The 17888-nt window shown below is 40.5% G+C and overlaps 2 protein-coding genes across 2 annotated transcripts; both read right to left on the reverse strand.

Annotated features, from left to right (window-relative positions):
* Positions 1-218: 218 nt before the first annotated feature.
* On the reverse strand, positions 219-1160 carry LOC144381011 (olfactory receptor 4D1-like). Its single transcript, XM_078066449.1, has one exon. It carries the CDS (start codon positions 1158-1160, stop codon positions 219-221), a length of 942 nt encoding a protein of 313 aa, XP_077922575.1.
* Positions 1161-8562: 7402 nt separating this feature from the next.
* Positions 8563-9504, reverse strand: LOC118530652 (olfactory receptor 4D1). Its single transcript, XM_036084601.2, has one exon. The coding sequence runs from the start codon at positions 9502-9504 to the stop codon at positions 8563-8565; it is 942 nt and encodes a 313-aa protein (XP_035940494.2).
* Between the last annotated feature and the right edge of the window lie 8384 nt (positions 9505-17888).

Genomic DNA, 17888 nt, shown 5'->3' on the forward strand with positions numbered 1-17888 from the left:
TTGTTAAAGTGTTTAATATAAAATAATATATCCACTGTCCATTTTATGAGGATGAGATAAAAGTGAGAAAGTGTCTAACACAATACCTGACACAGGAGTAGGTCCAGAGAAATATTGATTTAATCTCAAACGTCACCCTCTATAAAGACTTCCCTCCACCTTTCACATGGGAAAACAAAAGTTTAGAGGGAAGACTTGTCATTTAAACTCAAGATATTTTAAGTTGACTCCCTGTTACATATCACAAGGTGCTTGCCTAATCTCTTCATGGCTGCCTGCATCTCCTGATTCCTCAGTGTGTAGATCATGGGGTTGAGCATGGGGGTGATGACTGTGTAGCTGATGGACACGGCCTTGTCCATGGGGAAGGGGGTGAAGGGCCGGGAATAGACAGAGATACAGGGAATGAAGATCATAGACACCACAATGATGTGAGTGGTGCAGGTAGAAGCTGCCTTCTTCCGTGCCTGCCCTGGGTGGGACCTCAGCATCACCAGGATGACCGTGTAAGATATCAGAAGAAGAAGGAACCAGATAAGGACCAACATTCCACTGTTGGAGATCATGAGGAACTCCAGGAGGGAGGTGTCAGTGCAGGCAAGTCTCAGCACTTGTGGGACATCACAGTAGAAATTATCCAGGACGTTGGGGCCACAAAAAGGCAATGGGAGCATCAGAGCCAGCTGGACAATGGAGTGAACAAATCCCCCTACCCAAGCAGCCACCACCAGCCCCACACACAACTGAGTGTTCATGATGGTGACATAGTGGAGGGGCCGGGAGATGGCTATGTAGCGGTCAAAGGCCATCACCGAGAGGAAGAAGACAGTTGCGCCACCAAGATGATGAATGCAGAAGATCTGGGCCATGCAGCCCTGGTAGGAGATGGTCTTCTTTTCAGAGAGGAAGTCCACCAGCATCTTTGGGGCAGTGACAGAGGAGAAACAGAGGTCTAAGACAGCCAGGTTTTGGAGCAGGAAGTACATGGGTGTGTGGAGCCGGGTGTCTGAAGTCACTGTGACCATGATGAGGAGGTTTCCCATGACAGTGGTGGTGTAGACAAACAGGAACACCAGAAACAGGAAAAGCTGGAGCTCTCGAGTCTCTGAGAACCCCAAAAAGACAAACTCTGATACCCACGTGAGGTTTTTTGGCTCCATGGCATCTTCTCCATACTCCTAAAGAAAAGGAATCATAGACACAAATGCATGAAGTCACTTTTAGTGCTCAGGATTCAAACTGAGTTGTCCAGGTCCAGATGATGGATCCTCATGTGCAGATACATCACCCGGTGCTGATTATTAATGGGCTTGTCAGTGGACAGTATACAAACTGCTGCTATAATATACATTCATGAGATATCTTAAAGCCATCCAGAGCATATGCAACCTGCCTTTCAAAGATTCCATGTGATCCAGTTTGGGGAGACAGTTGGAGTCCAACACACCAGCAGTCAAATTCAGGGCTTCTAGTTATTTGAGATTTGACCTTAATTCAGCTACTTAATCTCTCTGAGTCTCAGTTTCCACATCTGTAAGATAGAAATAAACACATCTTTTTTATAGAATTGTCTAGGGCATGAAATAGATAACACATCAAGTTCCTAGAAAGTGCCTGGAAATAAATCACTCTGGCAATCACTGCTTCTGGGTATTCTCCTCCTCTAAGACATCCTCCCTTCTTCCAGTCTCAAATAAACTTTTCTAGCAATCATTTTTCATGCAACATTTAACACAACCTCATGTTAATGGGCTTCTCCTGTGACTATGTTTTTCCTCCACAATTTAACTGAAAGCTCCCAGAGGCAGAGACAAGGATCTTTATTTGTGCCCCAAGTGCCCATCTTGGTGGACAGTCAATGCTCCAAAATCAGGTTGTGTTGATGCTGGGTGCGGGAGGAGCTGTGAGGTGCAGCCCCTTACGTGGTGAGGCCCAGAAACTTACAGAGTGTGTGCTGAGGCAAGAGAGAGGCCAGGGTGAGAGAGAGTCTCTAGTTTAAGAAATAGTTATGAGTATTTCATGGTGGAGACTCTGAGAGCTCTGCTGAAAGGAATAAGAAGTTTAGAGGATGTTACTGATACAAGGGGAGAAGAAGGAGGAAGATGTTGAAATAAGAGCATAGAAACGGATAAAGGAATCAAGGTGGGAGAGGAAGAGAGAGGGAGAGGGATGAAGAGAGCAGGTGAAGAAAGGGGAAATGGGAAGGTGGTGGGTGGAGGAGGAAACAGGGCAAAGCTGGAGAAGGAGGTGGAGGGGGGGAGGTGGAGGGGGATGGGTTAGGGGTGAGGGGGCCTCCCCGCTCCTCCTGCCCTGTCTCAGTCCCATCCTCTCTCATATGCCTACTGAAGTCCATCATGGATTAAGGCTCAGGTTCATCTCATCCTTTGCCTTCCGTTTACTTCCACTGCAGGCCGGTTCTATAAGACTGTCAATGAGACCTTCTAAGTTCATATCTGATCAAGTTTCTCTCTCATTATAATCTTCCGATGACTGTCTAGTGCCCCTGGCTTATAACTTAAACTCTTTGAAGCTGCCTAACTTGCTTTGTGGATTTATACATAGTCGAAAATCATGCTTACCTATGTGCATGCAACTCCCTCTCAGCATGTCACACAAGGCTATAAAACGTAGCCTTCACCTAGCTTTGTAATCACTATCCCTGTCACCCTGGAACAGATTGCTATTCAAGAAATTCATATGAATTGAATGTCTACTATATGCCAAGACCTGTGTCACAGCTTCTCACATGTGCCATATGCTCGGTTATTTCCGTAGCCTTGGTAATGTGTTCTGTTTCCTGAAAGGCCCTCTACTACCTTCTCACCCTAAAAAACTGGGATATCACCTCTTCTCCCTATCTCTCCCAAGCAGAATTAATCCCTTCTTTCTCTGGGTTCCAATAAGAATTTATAAATAGCTCCATTAGAGCATTTATCACTTTCTTCTCTTGTCCCTCTTAACTAGACTGTAAATTCAGTAACGTTATAACGCCAACACCTAGAACAGCAACGCTGACTTAGAAGTTGCTCCAAACATGTTTGCTAAGTTAACATATTAGTAGGTAATTCTGTGACCTTGTTTTCTACTCTAAGTGGGAATTTTGTGGTGCTTTTCCTCACACTCTGCTCTCAGCACCCTCCATTCCTGCTTGGTTATTAAAAGCCTGGGTTTTCACATGCAACCTGAGGCATCTGTTTTCGACATTATATTTTCCCTGAATTCCTTCCCGAGACTCTCCTCACACTTTAGACTTACTGCCGTCCAGTCTATGTCTACTTGTTTAATCTCCCCTCTTTCCAGTAAGTGTTTCTTGGTGTTTTTTGCAGCTGATTTACCTACAGAGGAGAAAACCTTGGTGTCTCACCTTCCTCCAGCCCAGAATGGGAGAATGGCTTCAGGTCTCACATCATCTTAGAGAGCCTTTTCCTGCAGTGTCAGTTCCCTGGCCACTGCCCACACATCACCTATGACAGCAGGGGTGACCCTAGGGAAAGAGGGTGTATCCTCAGGGACACACTATTGGACTGGGCTCAGCTCTAGAAACAGAGCTGAGCTGATTCCGCCCGCCCTCCGATTCCCACTGGAGGCAAGGGAACCAAGGGCGTTGTTAAAAAGTTTCTAAAAGGTCTCAAAAACACTTAACTCTCTGTGAGGTCTTCCTTGGGAGCCAAAGTACCAAGGACATTGAAAACTTTAGAGATTTGCAGGTTGTGGGATTGTCAAGCCACGATCTTAAAGGACAAAGTCTCTTCCAAAGAAACAGACTCTGGGAGTTTTAGACAAACCCATTGGTTAGACCAGTGATTCTTACCCTTAAAAGAATCACCTGGAGAGCTTGTGAAGAGTGAGTAGTGTGTCCCCAGTCCCAGACTTTCTCATTCAATTGGTCAATAATAAGGACCAAGAATTTGTATTTGGAACAAGTTCTCAGATAATGCTGATGCTCCTGTTTCTGGGTCACACATTCAGCACTCCTGTCTGTTCTCTCTTTCACTCTCTCTCTTTCTTTTTCTCTGTCTTTCTCTCTCTGAGAGTGTGCAGAATCATCAAGCTAACTGGTTTGATTACTTTCTCTCTATTCCTTCTCCTCCTTCTTCTCTTTCTCCCTTTCCTTCTTCTTTAAACTTAATTGATCTTTATTTAGAGAAAGTCATCAATGGGAAAACATCTGTATAACACAATCAATACTTTAAAAAATCTTGTCCTTTATTTTACCACCCAGACGCCCCAGTGTTGATTTACCACCCATATCCAGGTCTACTAACATTATCTATAAAATGCTAGCATTTTTTAGATGTGAATTATTACTGCTTCTAACACACAGATTGCTACAAGAAACTCCTATAATTTCTCATTATGAGAAAGTGATCAAAACCAAAATTGACTGCCATTGTAAGCTTGATGCGCTGTACAACCTGATTTCTTAGACCTCTCTGATCTACGCAGCATTTCCAGGTTGGTCTAAATTCTCTGATTGCACATGTTTATACTTGGCCAAATAAAGTTTCTGCCTCTGGCAGATAAGAATATAATGTGAAGATCTTCCACATACAGGAGATGTAGACTGAAAAACAAACCAACCACTAACTCTTATTTAGAGCTTCAGTCCTCTTCAAAATTTAATCACTTGGAACCAATTGGCCTGGATTGATTCTGGGGAAGGGGACAGGACTGGTACATTTCATTGACTGTCATGTGGGTAATTTTGAGTTCTGATTCTGACTTAGCTTTCACTAAGAGAAAACTAGTATGTTTCAGTTAATATATTTCCCCTGTCAAAACACATATGGGTCTGTAGAATGTCCACCAAACCTCATCTGTTCACTGCATCCACTAGCCAACATCATGAATTCCGAAGACCAGAATAGCAGGAATAGAGGAATCATGCTAAAGACCCAGACATGGAAAACTGAACTGAGAAAATGATTTCCCTATGTACCATATAGCTAAGAAAATAAATATTTGTCAGACTTAACTATTGTTACCACTTCAAACTTAAATGGATGCAGGATACATCCAGAAGCAACTTCGTTTATATTCTCCTTGAGGGTGCCCAAGCATCGCTGATAATCAATAATTCTCCTGTTATGATGGTTGGGTTTATATGTCAATTTGACTATAGTTCCCAGTTATTCAATCAAACACTAATGTGGGTGTTGCTGTGAAGGTACTTCACAGATGGGATTGCTGTCTATAATCAGTTGATTTTAAGTAAAAGAGAATTTCTTGGATAATCTGGATGTGGCTGATTCAATGAGTTAAAGAGCCTTGAGGGCAGGACTTACCTGAAAGTAATGTACCCTGTGTGTCAGTTGAGTAGAGTTACACTCAAATAAAAAATTCTTTTAATCTGCTAAAACTGAAATAATTTACAGCCTTCCATCAACAACTTCTAAGAGAGCTGTTTTCACTAGTCCTATATAAACAAAAGGACAAAAGAGCATTACTTGACTAGACCTGATTGTTTAGACCCTAAAGAACCAGATGACTATCTTGGTTTAATTTAAAAGTATTGGTGGGAAGGTTTCAACTTATATTACAAAGCTTAAGTAATCAAAACAGTATGGTATTGGCACAAACACAGACACATACACCAATGGAACAGAATAGAAAACCCAGAAGTAAATTCACAATTATATGGTCAATTAATCCTTGACAAAGCAGGAAGAATAGCTAATGGGAAAAAGATGTCTCTTCAACAAATGGTTTTGGGAAAACTGGACAGCTATATGCAAAAGAATGAAACTAGACTAGATATGTGCAAATGACTTTCTTACTCCACACACAAAAACAAACTTGAAATGGATTAAAAACCTAGATGTAAGGCCTGAAACCATAAAAATCCTAGAAGAGAGCACAGGCAGTAATGTCTCTGACATCAGCCAAAGGAACATTTTTGTAGATATGTCTCCGGAGGCAAGGGAAATAAAAGCAAAAATAAACTGTTGAGACTACATCAAAATAAAAATCTTCACAGTGAAGGAAACAACAACACTAAAAGACAACCTACTGAATGGGAGAAGATATGTGCAAATGACATATCCAACAAAGGGTTAGTGTTCAAAAGACGTAAAGAACTTCTACAACTCGACAGCAGAAAAACAAATAATCCAATTTAAAAATGGGCAGAAGACATGAACACACGTTTCTCCAAAGAAGACATCCAGATGGCCAACAAACACATGAAAAGACACTCTACATCACTCATCATCAGGGAAATGCAAATTAAAACCACAATGAGACATCACCTTACACCTGCCAGAATGGCAAAAATAAAAAACACGAGAAAGAACAAGTGCTGATGAGGATGTGGAAAAAAGGAATCCTCATGCACTTTGGTGGGAGTGCAAACTGGTGCAGCCACTGTGGAAAACAGTATGGAGGTTCGCTAAAAAATTAAAAATAAAACTACTCTATGGGCCAGTAGTGCACTACTCCATATTTACCCAAAGAATAGGAAAACACCTATTTGAAAGGATATATGCACCCGTATGTTTACTGAGGCATTAATTACAATAGCCAAATTATGGAAACAGCCCAAGTGTCCATCAACAGATGACAGGATAAAGAAGATGTGGTATATGTGTGTGTGTGTGTGTGTGTGTGTGTATATATATATATATGGATATTATAAAGCCATAATGGAATATTATTCAGCCATATAAAGGAATGAAATCTTGCCATTTGCAGTAACATGGATGGGTCTAGACAGTATAATGCTAAGTTATAAATCAGTAAAAGAAAGACAAACATCATATCATTTCACTCATATGTGGAATTTAAGAAACAAAACAAATGAACAAAGGGGAAAAAAAGAGACAAACCAAAAAAACAGACTCTTAACTATAGAGAACAAACTGATAGTGACCAGAGGAGAGGTGGGTGGGGGGATAAGATGAAATAGGTGGAGATTAAGAGAACACCTACCTTGATGAGCACTGAGTAATAGATGGAATTGTGAAATCACTATATTGTACACCTGAAACTAATTTAACACTGTAAGTTAACTATACTGGAATTAAAATTTAAGAAAAAGTATTGATGAGAAGTCAAAAAATAATTGTAAATGGGAATGGGTGAGGAACTAACATTAACTGAATGCTGACTATATGCCAAGTCCTGTGCTGGAATTTTTCCATGTACCCCACTGACCCACACAACACTGTGAGCAATTATGGAAATTTTGTAGCTAAAGAAATGGAGATTCAATGATGTCCAAAAGGAGCATAACCAGCAGGAGTTAGAGCCTGGATTGAGCGCCAAGGCTGCAAATACTGAGAGTCTCACTATACAATTTAAGATAGCATCAGAATGTGGGGAATGTTTTTAATTTAGGCCATTTTATGAACAATTTTTTTAAGATTTATTTATTTACTTTAGAGAGAGAGAGAGTGCATGAGTGGGGGGATGGGCAGAAGGGGTGAATCTTCAAGAAGACTCCCTGCTGAGCGTGGAGCCTGACCTGGGGCAAATCACAGGACCCATGAGGTCATGTCCCCAGCCAAAACCAAGGGTCGGTCACCCAACTGACTGAACCACCCATGCACCCTCTGAACAACTTCTTTTAAATTTTTTCTCTACTGTCTTTATAGTGAAAAACATTGCACCAACCCATTTAGGGTTAATAAATTTACATCTGAATCACATTTATATCATAAACATAGCATAGTTTCAGTAAGAGATGTCTTAAATTCTCAAGGATATAGCTGTGTTCATCTAAAGGAGGTATTCCTCAACAAATTCAGTTCAAAACTGAGTATCTCATGTTGTGAGCTCACGTGTAAGTACATTTGAGGAAATGTCTCCCATTTCTCTCCTTTAGGTCAATGTTATAGAGTATAATTAGCATCTATGCTTCCTACCATCCTTAGAATTGATATTCTGGATCACATAAAAGTAAAATTTTCATAAATTAAGAAAGGGACTCAACATAACTTTTTAAAAAAATTGAACCAGTAAGTGACTTCTGGTCATTTACAAATGGAATCAATAGATTGAACAGACAAAAGAAAACTGACAACAATCAGTTGACATAGTTGACACGAAGTTACAGAACTCCAAAGATAAAGGAAGAAGAGTAAAAGCAGGGAGAAGAAAAGATTGTGATTATTCCAGAGTTAAGATGAGATTGTTCACCAGTCATCACAGATATTCATCCACAGCTGAGGAACTCTCCAGGTTTTCCCTTGCGTTTGTGGGAAACCTTAAATTTCACATCCCACCCATAGCCTTGCCTGTAAACTTGGAGTCAGAGGAACCACGTCCTGGCCTCTGCCTGTTCCTCTGCCAGGAACATACTTGCTGCTCACCATTAAGCAAGTTATTTCTCTCTGAGTTCTCTCATTTGTTAAAGTGTTTAATATAAAATAATATATCCACTGTCCATTTTATGAGGATGAGATAAAAGTGAGAAAGTGTCTAACACAATACCTGACACAGGAGTAGGTCCAGAGAAATATTGATTTAATCTCAAACGTCACCCTCTATAAAGACTTCCCTCCACCTTTCACATGGGAAAACAAAAGTTTAGAGGGAAGACTTGTCATTTAAACTCAAGATATTTTAAGTTGACTCCCTGTTACATATCACAAGGTGCTTGCCTAATCTCTTCATGGCTGCCTGCATCTCCTGATTCCTCAGTGTGCAGATCATGGGGTTGAGCATGGGGGTGATGACTGTGTAGCTGATGGACACGGCCTTGTCCATGGGGAAGGGGGTGAAGGGCCGGGAGTAGACAGAGATACAGGGAATGAAGATCATAGACACCACAATGATGTGAGTGGTGCAGGTGGAAGCTGCCTTCTTCCGTGCCTGCCCTGAGTGGGACCTCAGCATCACCAGGATGACCGTGTAAGATATCAGAAGAAGAAGGAACCAGATAAGGACCAACATTCCACTGTTGGAGATCATGAGGAACTCCAGGAGGGAGGTGTCAGTGCAGGCAAGTCTCAGCACTTGTGGGACATCACAGTAGAAATTATCCAGGACGTTGGGGCCACAAAAAGGCAATGGGAGCATCAGAGCCAGCTGGACAATGGAGTGAACAAATCCCCCTACCCAAGCAGCCACCACCAGCCCCACACACAACTGAGTGTTCATGATGGTGACATAGTGGAGGGGCCGGGAGATGGCTATGTAGCGGTCATAGGCCATCACTGAAAGAAAGAAGACAGTCCCACCTCCCAAGAGGTGAAAGAAGAAGATCTGGGCCATGCAGCCCTGGTAGGAAATGGTCTTGACTTCATGAAAGAAGTCCACCAGCATCTTTGGAGAAGTCACTGTGGAATAGCAGAGGTCTATGACAGCCAGATTTCGGAGCAGAAAATACATGGGTATGTGGAGCCGGGAGTCAAAAGTCACTGTGACCATGATAAGGATGTTTCCCACAACAGTGGTGACGTAGACAAATAGGAACACCAGGAACAGGAATTTCTGGAGCTTGTGGGTCTGTGAGAATCCTAAGAGGACAAACTCTGACACATGTGTGATATTCTGTGCTTCCATGGGATCCTCCCCACATGCCTAAAGAAAAACCATGCAAAACAAAAAAATCATGAAAATTCCATCATTTTCCTTTGGAGAGTCAGGAATAATTTGATCAAAGTCATTGTTGAATATATTCCAAGATGGAACTTAGGAGAGACTTCCATGGAGATAAATATATTTTCAAGGCTTTGACAGACTTATCTCCTTAACCACACCCTACATTGTATCACAGACATTTATGGGTCTTTACCCCTTTGTATCACTGTGTCCTTGTCCCACGGGTTTCATGTCTGATTCATACCTGATGTGCCCGACATAGTGTCTTGTGAAATACAGGCTCCACAAATATGGTTGAATAAATGAAAAAAATGAAGAAACATGTCAGCAAGTACATGTGACCACAAATATCATCATCCTGGATGCAAAAATCTTGAGAGGATATAGAGACTAATGATTTTAGATAAACAGATGCTTTGTCATGGCAGAGATTTGAGGAGCTACATATGATTCATTGCTGAAAGAAGAGAGGTGTAGATTAGAAGAAATTGTCATGCCCTAATTTGGAACCAAATGTAAATCAAACAAGCAGATGATCTTGGCTGAAGCTGGGATATTAATACTTCTCAAACTTTTCCACATAAATACTTCTCTAATGGCATTGTTGCCATGGGGCCATCTGCAGAGGTATCTCAAAACAGTCCTGGACAAATGCACAATTTCCTTGAACTCTCAAGCTTTATATTTCAAAAACTATGTGAACTTCCTATTATACTCATAACTCTAGACAATCTTTGAGGGGCTTCTTAAAATTTAAGTATTGTGGCTTGTAAACTTTGATTGTGAAAACCAAGGAGTTATAAAAAATATAGAATAAAGAAGAAAGAGATTTCTTTAGTTCAGTAAGTGAAAGTTCTAGAAGGCATTCACTTGAAAAATAAACTGAGTTCTTTAATGTTAAAACCCATTCCTTGAGCTACACTTTTCCAAAATTTTCTCTAATCGTTCAGAAAAATTTGCCCTGAGGCCCGACCTTGTGAAGATATTAGAACATAAAAGGATTTCTCCTCCCTGGTTCCCACCTGATATATGAGAAGAACAATAGCAATTGCACTGATGTACTTTTCACAGGGAATTGAATGAATATGTGTAAAAAGATTTCTATCAACAAATATGAAACAGAATTATCTCTGAAATTATCTGTGAGGTGTTACAGTACTCAAAATATTGTCAGGTTTATTTTATCTAGAATTCACATTTATCCCCAATATTTGTGTAAAATGGTGTTCCAGGAAGATACACTTTCTTTATTCTGTGGCTTCACCAACTTCCAGCATAAGACTATTTGAAAAGCGTCCCCATGGACAATTGAGAACCCCTGTAAGCCCTTTGGTGGAAAATAATGTGATGAAACAGGGTGAAAATAGGCTTATCCCAGCACACTAGGGTAGAAATCCCCGAGACAGGTGGGAGAGGAGCAGACACTCCAGGGGCGTTGTCAGAACAACCCTACAAAGTAGAGTAATTACAAAGAGTAATACATCTTTGTCTCTAGCTTTGTGTCCTTGCTCTACCACATGGTGTCAAGTTTAGACTGAGTGGGCAGCATCTTAAATGGCCTGGTTGGGTCTCCCTGAGAAAGCCCCTGACCCCTAACCTTTTACCTCCAACCCCAACCCTCTCACCTGATTATGGATTCCTAAAATGCCAACAGCATAGTTTTATTATCCTTATTTTTATCTTTATCCCTATAAAAATTACAACTGTCACACACTTCTATATGCCTTTATCAGTCAGAGATGCACACTCTGTAATGTCAACTTCAAAAGACATTTTCCCTCTAAATCAAAACTTTCAAAATTTTCCATGATTCTTCATTGCCTATAAGAAAGAATTCACACTTAGATGGCTTTTCAAGGGCTCCTACCTTTCTTTGCAGAACCATCTGCCACTTAGTTGTAGAAGTTCCTTATATCTTTTGGATACTAACCCTTTGTTGTTGAAGTAGTAAACATTTCTCGTAGTTGTAGCAGGAATTGCTGTTATTGTAGTAGTAGACATTTACTGAGTGTTCGCTATGTGCTAGGCACTATGCTAAGCAATTTATAAACATTAGCCTGTTTAATTCTCATATAGTATTTGCATGCTTATAAAATATAGTCAGTACTATTAATTATCCCCACTCTACAGATAAATAAACTGAGGATTAAAAAGGTTAAATAATTTGCCCCGGGTCACACTGAGAGTGAGTAGCAGAGCTGGAACTCTGACCCAGGTCTGATTAGTCCCAGATTCTGCACTCCTAACTACTATTCTCTTCTTACTTGCTCCCTGCTAAGAACCTTTGACTTCAACCAAACTGATCCCCTCCTCAATTCCTTAGGTGTCAGGACCTTTCATCAGGCCAGTACCCCACCTGGATTGCCTTCCCATCCTGTTCATCTATCCGAATCCTACCCCTCCTTCAAGGCCTGAGAGTAATGAGCTATTCCCTAACGTTACCATGGACTGGTATTTTTCCATAAAGATGGCTCTGTCTCCTCGCTTATGTTTGTAATTTCAATGCAAGTCTGATATGTTGAGTGCTACACAGTTCTTAGGGTATGCATAGCCTTTCTCATAGATGGTTCCCAAAAGAATGCTTGATGGCTTGATGGTAGGTGGAGTGCTGGGATGGGCCAGACCACTGTGAGAGATGAAAAGAGAGCAAGTCGCCACTGAATGAGAGTTCAGTTCAAGGGAATTTGAAGGGAACCCCAAATCCTAATTCCCAGAATCACCAGATTTACAAACCTAAAAGCATCTTCTTAGCATGGCCAGCATGCTTTCCACGAACTTGTAAGAATCTTTGGAAATGATTCTTCCGCCTACGCGCAAAAAGAATAGATTTAGACGGGAAAGCAAAATAAAGAGACATACTGAGGGGCATGGATATGAACAGGGAAAGAGAAGGATTCCAGACCCTTTTTGTTGTTGCTCCATCTTGTTTCCCATCCATCTTGCTCTTAATGAAATTCGTCCATGCAGGACTGAGAGAGGAGGGGAGGGGCACCAAGTGGTTCCAAAAATGGGGGTGAATTTAGTCTGTGGTCATCTTGGAAGTATTAACAGGTCTTATTAAGACAAGATAGAGAAGAAGGGAGGATGCAGGCAAAGCAGTAGAGAAGGAATGGAGACTCGGAGTGGGAGAGCAGCGGGCAGGAGGAGGAGGAAGAACAGAGGATTAAAAGGGGAACAGTAGAGAGTGGGAAGTGTGAGAGAAAGACCTGGTGTTTTCTTCTAGGTGTGGGAAGAAGCTGGAGTATGTGTGTGGGAGATGGGGGAGAAACCAGCTGTGTCTCTTCTGCTCTCCCTCCCACCCTCTGTCCTGAATTCCACACAACACATAAGCCAGTACAGATAAAAGTTTTAGTTCCAGATAAAATTAATTGTTCCCCCAAGCCCTGTCCCCCAGCATTCTTGCCCAGTGACTTCCCCTACCCTCCCTCCACCCCATGCTTGTCTTACAATAGGCTTTGCAGGAGCCTTTTCAGTGCGGACTTGTTCATGGGAAGGACACTGCAGCCATCACCTACCTCTGGCCCAAAGTGGCCAAGGGGACTTAGAACCTTCACCCTCCAGGCTACCCTTCTCCTGTAGCTCCATTCTTTTCCTGGCCTCTGTCAGACCAAGAACACACAGAGGATTGGCCTTAAGGGAAAGACACTCCTCAGGGAAAAAAGTTAGGCTTAATTCACGAATTGAAGCTGGGCTGAGGCTGCTGAGGGCAGGAGCACTGGGAGTTATTAAAAAAGTGTGTAAGTTGTTGCATCAGATGCACATTATCATTGAGAAACCGCCTTGGGTCCCAATGCTCCGGGGGCACTGAGCATAGGGCCAAGATGAAGAAGAGGAAGAAACTTATGGGAAATAAATTCCCGGGGAGGTTTATAAGAACCAAATCCTTTGAGGTCAGCACCATGGGCAGTGCAAGGCCTTCAACCTCTGCTCCCACCAACCGTAGTTGAAAAACTAAGCTCTATTCTAGGACATGGTCCAGGTCATGCCCTCTGTAAACTCCAAAGCCTTTTTCACATGTCCATTTGTTAAGGCATCTCTCACCCCCACCTCTGATCTGCTCTCCTCACTGCCAGTGTGACCTTCTTAATACAAATTGGCTAAGTTTACCCTCGAGATAGAACTCACATGCCATAAAGTGCACAGGTCAGTTGGTTTTCATATATTCACAGGTTTGTGTAACCATCACCAGCCACTGTCTAACTCCAGAGCATGTTCCTCACTCTGAGAGCAACCTCCTATTTTCTAGCAGTGACTGTCCAGTCTGTTCTATCCCCAGGCCCTGGCAACCACTAATCACTAATCTAGTTTTTGTCCTCGTGGATTTGCCCATTCTGGACACTTTACATAAATGGAGTTGTATAATACGTAGTCTTCTTTCTTCTTGCTTCTTTCTCCAAGCATAATGTTTCCAAGGTTCTTCCATGTTCTATTAGTACCTCTTTATGACTGAATAATATTCCATTGTGTGGATATACCACTTTTGTTTACCATTTATCAGTTCTTGGGCATTTGGCTTGTTTCTACTTTTTGGCTATTATGAATAATGTTGCTATAATATATGCACACATGTTTTTGTGTGGACATATGTATTCAATTATCTTGAATATATACCTGGGAGGTAGAATACCGGGTCATATGATAACTCTATGTTTAACCTTTTAAGGAACTGCCAATCTGTTTTCCAGCAGCTGCACCATTTTATATTCCCACCAGCAGCATCTGAGCAGTGACAATTTCTCCACCAACACTTATTATCTGTCTTTTTATTATAACCATCCTGTGGGAGTGAAGCATTTCATAGTGGTTTTGTTTTCATTTTAAATTCCAGGATAGTTAACATACAGTGTTGTGTTAGTTTCAGGTGTACAATGTAGTGATTTAACGATGCCATACATCATCCTGTGCTTATCACAACAGGTGCACTCCTTAATCCCCATCACCTATTTCATCCACCCCCCCTCCCACCTCCCCTCTGGTAAACACCAGTTTGTTCTCTGTTTCTTTCTCTTTTTTAAGATTTTATTTTTAAGTAATCTCTACACCCAACATGAGACTTGAACTTACAACCCCGAGATCAAGAGTTGCCTGCTCTGCTGACTGAGACAGCCAGGAGCCCTAAGAGTCTGTTTCTTGGTTTGTCTCTCGTTCTCTCTTTTTTTCTCTTTGCTCACTTGTTTTGTTTCTTAAATTCCACATATGAGTGATATCAAATGGTATTTGTCTTTCTCTTACTGAGTTAATTCACTTAGCATTATACTCTCTAGCTCCATTCATGTTGTTGCAAATGGCAAGATTTCATTCCTTTTTATGGCTGGATAATATTCCATTGTATATATGTACTACATCTTTATCCAGTCATCTATCGATGGACACTTGGGCTGTTTCCATAATTTGATTATTATAAATAATGTTGCTATAAACATAAAGGTGCATGCATCCCTTTGAATTAGTGTCTTCATTTTCTTTGGGTAAATCCAGTAGTGCAATTGCTGGATTGTAGGGTAGTTCCATTTTTAATTTTTTCAGGAGCCTCCATACTGTTTTCCACAGTGGCTGCACCAGTTTTCATTCCCACCAAAGTGCATGAAGGATCCTTTTTCTCCACATCCTCATCAGCACTTGTTGTTTCTTGTGTTTTTGATTTCAGCCATTCTGACAGATGGGAGGTGATATCTCATTGTGTTTTTGATTTGCATTTCCCTGGTGATGAGTGATGTTGCGTGTCTTTTCATGTGTTTGTTGGCCATTTGGATGTCTTCTTTGGAGAAATGTGTGTTCATGTCTTCTGCCCATTTTTAAATTGGATTATTTGTTTTTCTGCTATTGAGTTGTAGAAGTTCCTTATATCTTTTGGATACTAACCCTTTGTTGGATATGTCATTTGCAAATATGTTCTCCCACTCAGTAGGTCATCTTTTAGTGTTGTTGATTGTTTCCTTCACTGTGCAAAAGCTTTTTATTTTGATGCAGTCTCAACAGTTTGTTTTGTTTTTATTTCCCTTGCCTCCGGAGACATATCTACAATAATGTTCTTTGGCTGATGTCAGAGACATTACTGCCTGTGCTCTCTTCTAGGATTTTTATGGTTTCAGGTCTCACATTTAGATCTTTAATCCACTTTGAGTTTACTTTTGTGAATGGTGTAAGAAAGTGGTCCAGCTTCATTCTTCTGCGTGTTGCTGTCCAATTTTCCCAACACCATTTGTTGAAGAGATTATCTTTTTCCCATTGGATATTCTTTCCTGCTTTGTCAAAGATTAAGTGACCACATAATTGTGGGTTTACCTCTGGGTTTTCTTTTCTGTTCCATTGGTGTATGTGTCTATTTTTGTGCCAATACCATACTGTTTTGATTACTTGAGCTTTGTAATATAACTTGAAGTCTGGAATTGTGATATCTCCAGTTTTGCTTTTCTTTTTCAAAATTGTTTTTGGCTATTCAGAGTCTTCTGTGGTTCCATATAAATTTTAGGATCTTTTGTTCTAGCTCTGTGAAAAATGCTGTTGGTATTTTGATAGGGATTACATTAGATCAGTAGATTGCTTTGGGTAGTATAGACATTTTAACAATATTTGTTCTTCCAGTCCATGAACATGGAAAGTCATTCCATTTCTTTGTGTCATCTTCAATTTCTTTCATCAATGTTTTATAGTTTTCAGAGTACAGGTCTTTTTTTTTTTTAAGATTTTATTTATTTATTTGAGAGAGAGAGAATGAGAGAGAGAGCACATGAGAGGGGGGAGGGTCAGAGGGAGAAGCAGACTCCCTGCTGAGCAGGGAGCCCAATGTGGGACTCGATCCTGGGACTCCAGGATCATGACCTGAGCCGAAGGCAGTCCCTTAACCAACTGAGCCACCCAGGTGCCCCAGAGTACAGGTCTTTCACCTCTTTGGTTAGTTTTATCCCTAGGTATCTTTTACTTTTGGCACAATCATAAATGGGATTGTTTTATTAATTTCTCTTTCTGCTGCTTCATTATTAGTGCATAGAAATGCAACAGATTTCTGCACATTGATTTTGTATCTTGTGACTTTACTGAATTCATTTATCAGTTCTAGTAGTTTTTTTGGTGGAGTCTTTAGGGTTTTCTGTATATAGTATCATGTCATCTGCAAATAATGAAAGTTTTACTTCCTCCTTACCAATTTGGGTGTCTTTTACTTCTTTTTGTTGTCTAATTGCTGTGGCTAGGACTTCCAGTACTATGTTGAATAAAAGTGGTGAGAGTGGACATCCTTGTCTTGTTCCTCTCATTGTGGTTTTGATTTGCATTTCCTAATGATCGATGATGTTGAACGTCTTTTCATGTGTTAATTGGCCATTTGTAGATCTTCTTTGGAGAAATGGCCATTCAAATCCTTTGTCCTTTTTTAGTTGAATTATCTTCTTTTTTTGAGTTATAAAGATGCTTTGTGTATTCTAGATATTAAACCCTTATAAGATGTGTGATATGCAAATATCATATCCCATTCTGCAGGTAATTTTGTCATATTTTTGATAATGTGTTTGGTGCACAAAAGATTTTAATTTTTGTGAAGTCTAATACATCTATTATTTCTTAAGTTGCTTGTGCTTTTAGTGTGCTTTTTTAATTTTAAAATCCATTGTCAAATTTGAGGTCATAACTTTACTCATGTTTTTGTTTAACAGTTTTATAGTTTTAGCTCTTTTATATAGGTAGTTGATTCATGTTGAGTTCATTTTTATGTTTGGAGTGAAGTAGGAGTCCAACTTTATTGTCTTGCATATAGTTATCCAGTTGTCCCAACATTATTTTTTTAAAAGACTCTCTTTTTCCATTGAATGTCTTTGGCACTATTGGCCATAGATGTCAGGGTCTATTTCTGAACACTCAATTCTCTCTCTTGTTTTTTTTATTATTAACATACAATGTATTATTTGTTCCAGGGGTACAGGTCTGTGAGTCATCAGTCTTACACAATTCATAGCACTCACCACAATACATACCTTCCCCAATGTCCATCACCCAGCCACCCCATTTCCCCCACCCCCTGACGCTCCAGCAACCCTCAGTTTGTTTTCTGAGATTAAGAGTCTCTTATAGTTTGTCTCCCTCTCTGGTTTCATCTTGTTTCATTTTTTCCTCTCTTTCCCTATGATCCTCTGCCTTGTTTCTCAAATTCCACATATCAGTGAGATCATATGATAATTGTCTTTCTCTGATTGACTTATTTCACCTAGCATAATACCCTCTAGTTCCATCCATATCATTGCAAATGGCAAGATTTCAATTTTTGATGGCTGCATAATATTCCATTGTACATATATATACCACATATTCTTTATCCATTCATTTGTCAATGGACATCTGGGCTCTTTCCA

The sequence above is a fragment of the Halichoerus grypus genome, chromosome 2 (assembly GCF_964656455.1).
Source record: "Halichoerus grypus chromosome 2, mHalGry1.hap1.1, whole genome shotgun sequence".
Classification (NCBI taxonomy): Eukaryota; Metazoa; Chordata; class Mammalia; order Carnivora; family Phocidae; genus Halichoerus; species Halichoerus grypus.